A 12,029-nucleotide genomic window follows, 5' to 3' on the forward strand; every position below is an offset into this window, starting at 1 on the left:
TTAAAAATATATCATCTGTTTGAGCTGTGAATATTCAAAACCTTCTCTGTTGGAGATTTTGAAGTATACAGTTAGCTTTAATCAGCCATAATTAAGCTACTATGCTACTCTATTTTAGAAATTGTTCTTCCCACCCACTGCATCCTTACGCTCATCAACTATCCTTTCTGCTGCTTTGCTTCCTGTAGCCTTCCTAGACTCTGGTAACTATTTTTCTATACTTTTATAGATCAGATTTTTATCTTCTACATGTAAGTTTACTCTTCTTCAATTTTTCAGTCAGAATTATGAAGTAGAAGCACTGTCTTTTGTGTTGGTTATTGTTTGTGCTGTTAATAATTGGTTCTCTTCACACACAAAAAGGTGAAAATTTTATATAGGTAAAAAAATGGTTTATTCATCTGTCAAGAAGAACGATATTATTCTATTTAAAACCAGGTGGTCCCAACTAGAAACCATTATGCTCAGCGAAATGAGTCAGTCACAAAAGAATAAATACCATATATTCTCTCTCATATAAGGAAGCCAACATGGAAAGGGTAACTCCAATAGTCCATTGAGCGTCTGTTGGATGTTTTGGCTGTCTCAGATGTTTTAATGTTTTTATGTCGGTTTGTTTGCTTCCAAATAATTTCTTTTCTCTAGTGGAGTTCATCAAGTGCCCATGGAGTATGCAATGACAACATAGTTCCTAAGAGACTTCTGTGTTTCCTTTTAGTTAAGCATGTGCTGGGGCTCGGCAGCGTGGCCTAGTGGCTAAGGTCCTCGCCTTGATCCCATATGGCCGCTGGTTCTAATCCCGGCAGCTCCACTTCCTCTCTGTCTCTCCTCCTCTCAGTATATCTGACTTTGTAATAAAAATAAAATAAATCTTAAAAAAAAAAAAAAAAGCATATTAGTTAAGCATGTGCTGCCTACTCAGTGGCACATTACTTAATCAAGGTGCTACAATTTGTTGTTGACGTTGTTGCTGTTGTTATTCATGCTGTGATTGATGTGGCTGTTATGAAATGATGTCGATCCGAAAAATAGTTAAAAAAAAATGTTCTAGATATGAGAAAAAAAATGTCTTTGGTATTTTGAGATTGCAATAAGCTTGTAAAATGCTTTAAGTACGATGGGTATTTTGATGATATTAATATTTTCAATAAGGAATTTGATTTTAACAGATAATTTTGTACTGTGAATGTTTACTGTTAGTACCAGGTGTGAAATATGGCTTTTTGTTATTGTTATACTTTTGTTTTCAAAAGATTAATTTTTCTGGCCGGAAGTCTTAATTATTTTAGAGGTAATCTGTGACTACTTTGCCGTGTGTGTTTTTCCTTTCTTCCTGCGTGTTCCATGAGGAAGATATTCTGACTTTGTAGATGAAACATGCTTATGCTTTATTGTACAAGAAGTCTTACGTTTTTAAAGCAAATAAAGGTGTTTTAAAAAAAAATGGTGGGCTCGGCAGCGTGGCCTAGTGGCTAAGGTCCACGCCTTGATCCCATATGGTTGCTGGTTCTAATCCTGGCAGCTCCACTTCCTCTCTAGCTCTCCTCCTCTCAGTATATCTGACTTTGTAATAAAAATAAAATAAATCTTAAAAAAAATGGTAAAAGGTAAAAAAAAAATTGATATAGATCGAAAAAAGTTCAAAAAATGGCATGATGGTGTAGGCTTCATCTTTGGCCACATTCCAACACTTCTTTTTTTGTGATTTTTTTAGAATTTATTTATTGGAGAGGCAGAGTGAGTGAGAGCGAAAGTGTGTTCCCATTTATAAATGCAATTTCTGAATGCTGGCAGTAGCTGGAAGTGGGCCAGGCTCATGCTGGGAGCCGAAAACTCAGCCCAGCTTTTCCATATGCATAATAGGAATTGAATTGCTTGATCCATCACTGCTGCCTTCCAGAGTCTGACATTACCCATTTTTAATCTAGTTATTTGTTTTGAGTTTTTTATATATGTGCACATATGTACATCTACATGTGTGTATATGTATGTATGTGTGTGTGCATATATAATCTAGTTATTTTTAGTTCTTCATATATAAATAATGTGTGTGGGCATCTGCATACATGTGTGAATGTATGCATATGTGTATATACACACACTGGATATTAATTTCTTGTCATTAATATGTAATACATATTTTTCTTGATTTTGTAGGTTATTCATTCATTCCGTCGATTGGTCATTTCCTTTGCTGTGCAAATAACTTCTTAGTTTGATGTGACCTTTTAGTTTGATGTACTGTTCTTTTTTTCTTCCTGATTGTTTTGTATTTCATATGTTCATTTATTTCTCTCTTAATGTCTAACTATTCTAATTCTGTTTTCCATAAGGATGCAGATTTATGATAGATACAGTAATTGTGTATAACTGGTCTTCATACAGAATTCAATTTTGATTTTGTAAATGACATACTATGACTTAACTTGAACTTCCTTCTTCTTTTTGTGCCTGAGCTGTTCTGTGGCCCGTTTCACTTAACAATGTTTGCTCTGTCATGCAGGGTATATCAAAGAAGGATTCATGGTTATACAATATGCCTTGGATAAGGCCATCATGCTGTATCATGAGAACAACACTGGACAAAAATTGTTTGATGGTATTAGCATTTTTATACAGAGGTTTCCATACCCAGCTTATTGTCATGATGGATTACTTAAGATCATTGGTTCTTTTCTGCCTTTGATATTCATACTCATATTCTCTCCAATTGTACTTTCCAATGTTCGATACATTGTGTGGGAAAAGGAGAAAAGATTAAAGGTAATAACACTGGTGAAATTTCTATCAAGATTTTTAAAACTTTTGTATGGAAAATTGGATTGTTTCTACTTATTCAGCTTTAGTGGAGGGTTGTTACAAACCTGTAACAGTAAATTCAACTACAGAAAAGAGTGAATACTGATGCCATTTACTAATGTTTAAAGCTGGGAGAACTTCAGAAACAAACGGACCCTGAGAAGCACCATAATTCATGGAGGGAGACAGAAAGTGGTCATTAGAGGAACATAAAGTCTCCTATATGAGAAGTACTGGTGCACTTCAAACAAAACCATCTCCTGTATAAATTAAGTCTCCTCACTAAGTGTGTGTATTTTAATGTGCACTTCCTCAGACAGCATGTCTGATTTGCAAAAAAATAATTATCAATTATATAAAAAGCAAGAAAAAGATAGTCCAAATAAGTCATCAGTTACCAGACCCTGTTATGACACAGATGTTGAAAATGTCAAAAAATTTAAAATAACTTTGGTCAATATTTTAAAGTCAATATTTTAAAGTCTGTGAATGGAAAAGTGGGATCTTTCCACAATCTGTAAGATCAGTCATATTTTTGGAGATTCGTTAGAAGGAGTGCTGGACTCTGCATCCAGTTTATCTCACAGCTAGTATATAATAGTGATGTAAGAATTCAAAGGTGTGTCATGAGAAGAAAAGACATAAGCAAAGCCTGAGGAAATCTACCTGCTGGCTTTCTCATATAAAACCCACATGGATTTAGGGAGTAGTCCTACTTTAACAGTGAAAACCCCGTCATATGTTAGTAAAATTTCTATACATGAGGGATTCAGCACCCAAGGTTTCAATTCAGAATTGGTCATATAGACTCACCCTTTGTCTAAAATATTCCAAATTCTAAACATCATGATTACATACACAGTATAAACTGTACTCTTTGTACAGACACCACATACCCATATGCTAGCCAAGAACCAATCATACAAACGTTGTCTAGCAATAGCCGATTCAGACTCAAACCTTCTGCATTCTTTTTCTACACAGTAGATAACATGCAAATAAATCAGAATGATAACAATCAAATGAAATTTGTAAATATGAAAAACACACTAACATAAATGAAGAATGCTATTGACAGACTTGTCAGTATACCTGATCCAGCTGAAGAAAGAATCTAAAAGTTGAATACAAGAAATATTATATTCAAACTTTAAGAAACTATAGGAGGTAAAAAGGCATTATTGTAGACATTTTCCTCCAGTATTCCTGGAAGCAGGATATACTAGAAATGCAATACTCATCTTGGTGCTTTAAAGCTTTATTTGAAATGTTAGTTTGTTTTGATCCAACCAGGTGTAGCATATTTTTAAAAGTCTATGAACTCAGGAGAAATATGTTTTAGGCTAGTACTACCTACCTTTTCTAACTACACTTTTTTTTTATCAATACATTGGACTTTCTGAGCCTTGACTTTCTCATTTATAAGATAGAGGTATTATTTCCATTTATGAAGGTTTCTACAAGGATTAAATTTTTTAAATTACATGTAAGCCCTATAAGCTGAAGATATATATGATATTTGGTTATTGTTGTATTACCTACAGGAATACCAACTCATAACTGGACTCAAAAGCTGGATGATCTGGGTTGCCTATTTCTTGACATTCTTCCTTTGGTATATAATTATTATCTCTTTCCTGTGTGCGCTGTTCTTTGTCAAGGCAAGTGTCTAGTTTTATATTGTCCAATATAAATGCAATTGGCCATATAGGTAATCTTAACTTTTAGTAGCTACTAGAAATTTTTAAAGTAACAAGAAATAAGTGAAAAATTTTCAGCAAACATTTAGCTCAAATTTCATATATATATATATATACACACATACATATATGTGTCGAAATATAAGCTATTTAAAATTTGACTTGTTTTACAATTTTTGTGTAAAGTATTCAAAATCCATATGTTTAATGTGGTATTTTTATTTAAATTCAAATTGATTGAATACCACTAAAGCCTCTGTTTCTCAGTCATACTAGCTGCATTTCAGGTGCTTGAGAGCTTGATGTGGCTGAGTACTGGATACATGACTGAACTCTACCTGTGGGCATTGTACTGCAGCTCTGCAGAAGGAAAGAACAAGCCTGGCATGGACTGATCAGCCTCAGGTTGCCAGGAAAATGAAATAAGGATTTTTCATTGATTCCACTACTCCTGAGATTCAGAGGCTGCTCAGTCTCTAGGCTAGACTTACATCCTCTTACGAAGAGGTTAACTCTTCATCTCACTGAGATTTAATCACTAATTACCACACTAGGACATAATTTTTCTCCTCTTCACTTGAATTTTTGTGACACTACTTAATGCATGTCCTCGCTGATGGTGTGTAATTGTTTTCTTTCAGATTTTTAATAGGCCAATCTTCCGCTACAGTGACACAAGTTTCATCTTTCTCTTTTTGATGTGTTATGCCGTTGCGGCAATCTTCTTTGGCTTTATGATTAGCACATTTTTCAACAAAGGTGAGTCACAACGGCTCCTGTAACAAAAGTTCCATTTTAATTTGCCAGATATGGTGGAAGCTCCTTTTAGCTGCCTCATGTACAGGCTTTGCATATATTTTAACATAGGTGATGAATTTCCTTTCAAAACACCTTCCGCAACTTTTTTCTTTCCCTAATAAACTCAGACCTTCTTGAGTTACTGGGGCATACCAGAGGCTGCCCTGGCCTGTGCATGTTTGTCCTGCCTCACAGTTCTTTTCTTTCTTAGTTACAAATGAAACCTTTTCACATAAATATTCATCTCTACATTGTTGTTTTACTTTGACACTATCATTCATGTCTTGGTTTATCTTCATCAACTCACATCTGACAATGATGACTCACTCGCTCACTCGTTTTGGAGTGGAAGATGTTTAGGTTTTTTTTTTTTTTTTTCAGAACAAAAGTTTTTTTAAAAAATGAGATCCTGATATTTATAGGATAGATGAAACTGGAACTCTTTGTATTTCGTGTTATAAGCCAGACACAAAAAGACAGTCACCCCAACCAAAGTGTATACATGTTGGATAGATGGCTTTCTGGCTCAACAAATCCATTCCCCGTAGGTCGTCTCCCTCACAAGTATGGGAAGTCTCTGAAATGTGTAAATGAAAAGGTGACAGGCCTAGATAACTTAGACTTTAAAGTGACAGGTCTCTCCCTTCCCTGTGCTTTTGCCATTGCTCTCTATACATAGATCTTTCCAGAAGCACTGTCAAAACCTCCAGATCACCAACAGGCAACAAGATCCAGGAAGAGCTGGTCTCCCAAACCAAAGGACTAGTAAAGGGTTGCCTAACAACTGAAAAGCACTTTAGTGATTTTTTTTTTTTTTTGCCTAGTTCTTGCCATACTCCAAAGACCCAGTAGAAACACTTCACTCTCGAATGTCATAGAAATTTTTCCTCCATTCTTTACCTGTCCTGTGGAGCCAAATGATACTCCAGCCACTACTAGAGAACTGACATCAGAAACCAGTAATGAGCTGAACTGCCACACCCCACACCACACTGAATCAGAGGGACTGAATAAGGTGAGTAGGTGAGACAAGTCAGTTGTCATAAACCCTCTGGTGTCAGGGAGGCTGAAGAGGAACCAACCCTAAATAGCCTTCTGTTCCCCCACACTTTCCTTACCTACATTGTGTCATTATGGATACAAGAAAATTACAAATCATGTCAAGAAAAAAGCAAAATCACAAGAATGAAAAATTACAGGCCTGACACAATGGCTTAATTGGCTAATCCTCTGATTACAAGCACCAGGATCCCATATGGGCACCTGTTCATATCCCAGCTACTAAACTTCACTGCCAGCTTCCTGCTTGTGGCCAGGAAAAGCAGCAGAGGATGGCCCAAAGCGTTGGGACCCTGAACTCTTGTGAGACACCAGCAAGAAGTTCCTGTCTCCTGGCTTCAGATCAGATCAACTCTGACCTTTTGCAGCCATTTGGCAACTGAGCCAGAGGGTGGAGATCTTTCTTTCTGTTTCTCCTTTCTCTGTAAATCTCCATTTCCAGTAAAAATAAATATTTTTTTTAAAAATGAAAAATTACAACAGATATCAACTGACATAAAACAGATACTGTAATTATCTGACAAAATATTTAAGCACCCATCTTAAGGATAGTTTATTAAGCAATTAAGAGTTCTGTTGACACAGATGGAAAATAAAAGTGTTGCCAAAAAAAAGTAAAACCTGCAAATAAGAACCAAACTACAGATTTGAAAATAATAAGAGTATAGAATAAGTGAAATTGAAGATAGGAAGCTTAGGGAAACACAAATAAATTCATGATAAGACATAATTAAAAATCTAAAATTGTAATAAAGTGGAGCCGCCGGGATTAGAACCGGCGCCCATATGGGATCCCGGGGCATTCAAGGCGAGGACTTTAGCTGCTAGGCCACTCTGCCAGGCCCAGAGAAATATGTTTACTCTTAAAAGGAACCAGCAGATGGAAGATCTGTCTCTGTGTCTCTCCTGCTCTGTGTATATCTGCCTTTGCCATAAAAATAAATAAAACTTTTTAAAGAATTACTGGGACAGAGAAGTCCAGAAAATGTATGATGGCTTAGATTAAGATAATGTTAATGGTATAAAATTAAAATGGTAGATTTTTTGTACAGATGCATTTTGGAGATTCTTAAGTAAATTATTGAGGGCATAGTATATAATATGGATAAACTCAATAGAAGAATGCAAGTCCATAATATTAGTGAGTAGCATGTCATACTTTTATCTGGTTTTATCTTCACTCAAATTCTTTTATAGGCATACAGAATCTCATGCTTGTGTATTTAACTACATCCAAGTCTCAATATTCAATATTTACGATTGTATTCAACTGTTCTTTTATTATTCAGTTTTTTAAATTTAGACCAAAAGCATATATTTAAAATTCATTAAGCTCTGTTCTTCAACCTATAACTTCAAACTCTTTCGGAACTTTATAGATTCAATTTAGTTAATAACAATGCTATACGTTTATAATTTTTCAAGCAAAAGCCATAAATGAGCTTTAGGAAGGGAAGGTAATGTTTCCTAGTACACATATGAAGTTAAGTTTTGTGGGAGAAGTTCTTTTTCAAATTTGTGTGTTAGCATGTTTTTAACTGAGCACACTGTGATATTGGGGTGAAAAACAGACACGAGTTTCCTCTTAAAGTTTACATATCAGTGTTTTCTTGTATGAAGAGTTAATTGTAATTCACTATTATACAGACTGCCTTTAACTGACTTGATAAAGTCCTGCTTCCTTGCAGTTCCTTTGGCTGCTTCTGCTGGAAATATCCTGTTTTTTGCCAGTTTCTTTCCATTTAACTTTATCATTCAACACTATGGAGAAATAACTCTTGCTTACAAGGTAGTTGCCTGTCTCAGCTCAAATGTTGCATTGGCACTGGGGATTAATCTTTTGTTCAAGTTGGAAACAAAAGGTGAGTGTTTGCTTTTCTGATTCAGTTCTTTAGCAAGTGGGCCAAGGAATTGTGAGGAATGCAGTGGATGCAAAGATTAAGTGTTACAATGTGTCTTTGTGCCAGATTTCTATTTTATGTAAGGCAATTATGTGAACTATGAAACATTGTTTAAGTTTTCCCATCCCTGCACAATTAATCCAAATTACATTATCAAATCAAATAGGTTTTTTTAAAAATTTATTTTACTTGAAAGTCACAGAGAGTGACAGAGGGAGGCAGATAGAGACCTTACATCTGCTAGTTCACTCCGCAGTTGACCACAACAGCCAGCGCTGAGCCAATCCAAAGATGGGAACCAGGAACTTCTTCCAAGCCTCCGCATGGATGCAGGAGCCCAGAGCTTTAGATTGTCCTTTTGCTACAGGCCATTAGCAGGGAGCTGGATCAGAAGCTGTACAACCAGGACTAGAATCAGCATTTGTATGGGATGCTGGCTCCACAGGCAGAGGATTAGTGGTGATATGGAACTGCCCCAGCTCCAAATCAAATAATTTTAAATATTGCATAACTTGCTCTGTTGCCTTAATAATTCGCCTTGGATCTCTTCTAATATAATGATATGCTTCTTTCTTTCTTTTTTTTTTTTTGTTCCTTAAGTGCTGTTTCTGCTATAAATGAGTACTACAATTAATTAAGTCAATCTGTATCAATGCATGTTTAGGGTATTCCCAATGTTTTCCTGTTATCCATAATGGTATACATATATTTAGCTACATAGTAATCTGAAAAAAAATCCGCATTAAATATTTACAGCTTAGTTTTTATTTGAATCACAGAAAAATATCACTGTTTATTGTGCTAAAAATACATGAGTTTTGCCACATTTTTTCAAATAATACATTGTTCTAATATAATTTCTTAATTTCCTGTAACCATTTTTCCTCTGAATTTTTCACTATAGAGGAAAAAAACTAAAGGTAGTATGACTCTGATGTAAATATTTATGGAGGTTGTTCTGAAAGAATCAGTGTTGTATAAATTTTTCTCCTTTCCCTTATTCTGGGTGGTATGGGTACAGGTGAGAATTGATGAGATCTTAGAAATGGGGATTTCAACTCTTTTCATTCTCTGGATCTTTTGCCTCTGTAGCAAAGTACCTGGCTTGAGCTGCCATGTGGACCCTTACTAATGTGAAGTATAGCACAGTTTCACGCATCTGTTGGCAGTCCTAATTTTAGCCACATGCCCCAGCCTTGAAAGAATTCAACCACTTACTTGTCTCCTAAGACTTTCTTTGGCCGTCAAAAACTCATAAAGATTTCTTCAGGCTGTAAATGTCACTTGCAAGAAAGATGTCAGGCACAGGGCCCGCCACTCCTGCAGGTCCATTTCTCTAACTGCTTCACTCCAACAGTACCAGTACAACTACAGCATCACGCGGCTGTTCATCACTGATACAAGCTAAACTCTTCCCTGTAGTATCCCCGCAATAGGAAATATGGAGCCCATGTACTTGTTAGTAAATTTTTTTTTTCTTGGAGTGGGATAGTACTGGTTTTCCTCTGTGTCTTCCTTTCTATAATAAAATTTTCTTTTCAAGATTACATTTACTGTGTTGGCAGCGTGGCCTAGTGGCTAAGGTCCTCGCCTTGATCACATATGGCCGCTGGTTCTAATCCCAGCGGCTCCACTTCCTCTCTAGCTCTCCTCCTCTCAGTATATCTGACTTTGTAATAAAAATAAAATAAATCTTTAAAAAAAAAAAAAAAGATTACATTTACATTGCTATATCCCAAATAATATAACCCTAGATACAGGATAAAGAAAAACAGGTTTACTAATCCAGGACCAAATGTATGAACCAATTTAGGCATATTTATCAAATTTTTATATCCTTTACACCATGAAATAATTTTACCTTTTTTTTAAGATATTTTTATTGAAAAGTCAGATATACAGAGAGGAGGAGAGACAGAGAGGAAGATCTTCCTTTCGATGATTCACTCCCCAAGTGACCACAACAGCCGGTGCTGCACTGATCCGAAGCCAGGAGCCAGGAAACTCCTTCCAGGTCTCCCACATGGGTGCAGGGTCCCAAAGCTTTGGGCCTTCCTCGACTGCTTTCCCAGACCACAAGCAGGGAGCTGGATGGGAAGTGGAGCAGCCAGGATCCCAGGGATATGGGATCCCGGAGCATTCAATGTGAGGACTTTAACCACTAGGCTATTCCACCGGGCCCAACTTTTTCTAACTTTTTCTTTTTAATGGCACCTCAGTGTGTTTCAGATTGGGTGAGAGGAGGAATTTGAATCCTATATGTATTATCAATATCATAACAATTCTTAATCTGCAGCTCATTAGACTTGGGTTTATGTTGTTTTCTTTCAAAAATTTAATGTAATTAAAATTTTCAGTCTTTTTATTCATTGGTATACTTAAATCTTGTCAAAAAAAGTTCTTCCTTACCCAGGGCAATAAAGATAATTATCTTACACTTTCTTCTAAAACTTAATAACAAAAATGATCTTAATATTTAGCTTTTCAATAATCAGTTTCTCTTTCTATTAGTCATGAGGTAAGAACTCTGTTTTATTTTTTGTGTATGACAACTGAACTATGACATCTACTGGAGCATTTGTTGTCCACTGATCTCTATTCCACCTTTGTTTCACATATATTCCCACATATGCACGGATCTGTTTCTGGCAAGCATTTCTATTGCAATTGTCTTTTTTTATTTTCCTTATGTTCCAACACCACACTGGTTTTACCCATCTTAGCTGTATATTATATTTTAGCTCTTAATCTTTGTCTTTCCATCTTTCTGTTTTATTTTCCTTACTACTTTTCTTTATGCTTGAATTTTAGGATCAGTCAAGTTCTATGAAAATTTCTGTTTGGAATTAGAAACATTATTATATTTAAATCTTTCAAGGAATAGCCAATGCTAAGAATGTATATGTGTATATGTAATCTATTTACAAGCACTAATATAAGTCTGTATCCATAAAACAGTAAAATTTATGTTGCTTTATCTGCTTGTGGGATTCTCATTGGTTTCATCCGAAATAGAATATCCATTCTTGGTTTTCTGTTTTATAATTTATTTTTCTCTACCATTCTTGGTTTTCTAATTTGTTTTTTATCAAGTTTATTTTATATCATTTTATTATTGTTTTTTGCGTCACTTATTTTTTTTTTCTATCAGGAACTCTTATTGTGCTTGGGGCAGGAGAATTTCTCAAGTTATAGGAGCCTTGATAAAGTGGATATTCTGCCTTCTCTTTTTTTTTTCGCTGTGGTTTCTATTTTTTCTCTTCACTGCCTCTGAAAATGGCTTTTTTTTAGTAAGCCATTTTTATTCTAATAAATATTTTTTCTACATCTATTATCTTTTCTGTTATCTTGCTAAAATGTACAATACTCGCAAATGTTCTTCTCAAGGTGCTTTGAATTAATGGTTCAGTCTCAACCGAATGCTTTACTTGTTATTCTTTTTGTCTGTTGATAAACAGTGAAGGACCATATTGATGACTTTATTTTTCTAAATTTTTGTAGAAGCCTATTTAGCTAAGCATGCTACTTTTTCTCTTCTGTTCAATAATTAGCATTTACCCATAGTGCTATTGCATTATTTTCTCAAAATTTATACAGACTCATAATTATTTCAGTGGAAGATTAGCCTGGCAGGACAGTAGGACCAAATACTTCTGCTTTTTACTGTTACTGTTTTACTGTTATTGCTTGTTTTTGTTTCAATCATCTTTTTTTCAATTAATCATTCCTATTTTTTTAATTTTTACAGTGATATATATGCAAACATTTTCTA

General features: G+C 35.2%; 1 protein-coding gene across 5 annotated transcripts in view; it reads left to right on the forward strand.

Moving 5' to 3' along the window:
• Nucleotides 1–12,029, forward strand: part of LOC101526661 (phospholipid-transporting ATPase ABCA3-like) — a 69,731-nt gene that overhangs the window by 8,294 nt on the left and 49,408 nt on the right. For 3 of the 5 annotated variants that reach the window (XM_058680720.1, XM_058680718.1, XM_058680719.1), the window contains exons 1-2: nucleotides 5,120–5,258; nucleotides 8,045–8,218. In XM_058680720.1, coding sequence (XP_058536703.1) covers nucleotides 5,198–5,258; nucleotides 8,045–8,218 — 235 coding nt within the window. In that variant the 5' untranslated portion in view covers nucleotides 5,120–5,197. Of the gene's footprint in view, nucleotides 1–2,503; nucleotides 2,764–4,343; nucleotides 4,455–5,119; nucleotides 5,259–8,044; nucleotides 8,219–12,029 lie in introns of those variants that run through there. The other 2 variants (XM_058680722.1, XM_058680721.1) reach the window with 2 other exon arrangements.

Source organism: Ochotona princeps, chromosome 24 (genome assembly GCF_030435755.1).
Source record: "Ochotona princeps isolate mOchPri1 chromosome 24, mOchPri1.hap1, whole genome shotgun sequence".
Taxonomy (NCBI): Eukaryota; Metazoa; Chordata; class Mammalia; order Lagomorpha; family Ochotonidae; genus Ochotona; species Ochotona princeps.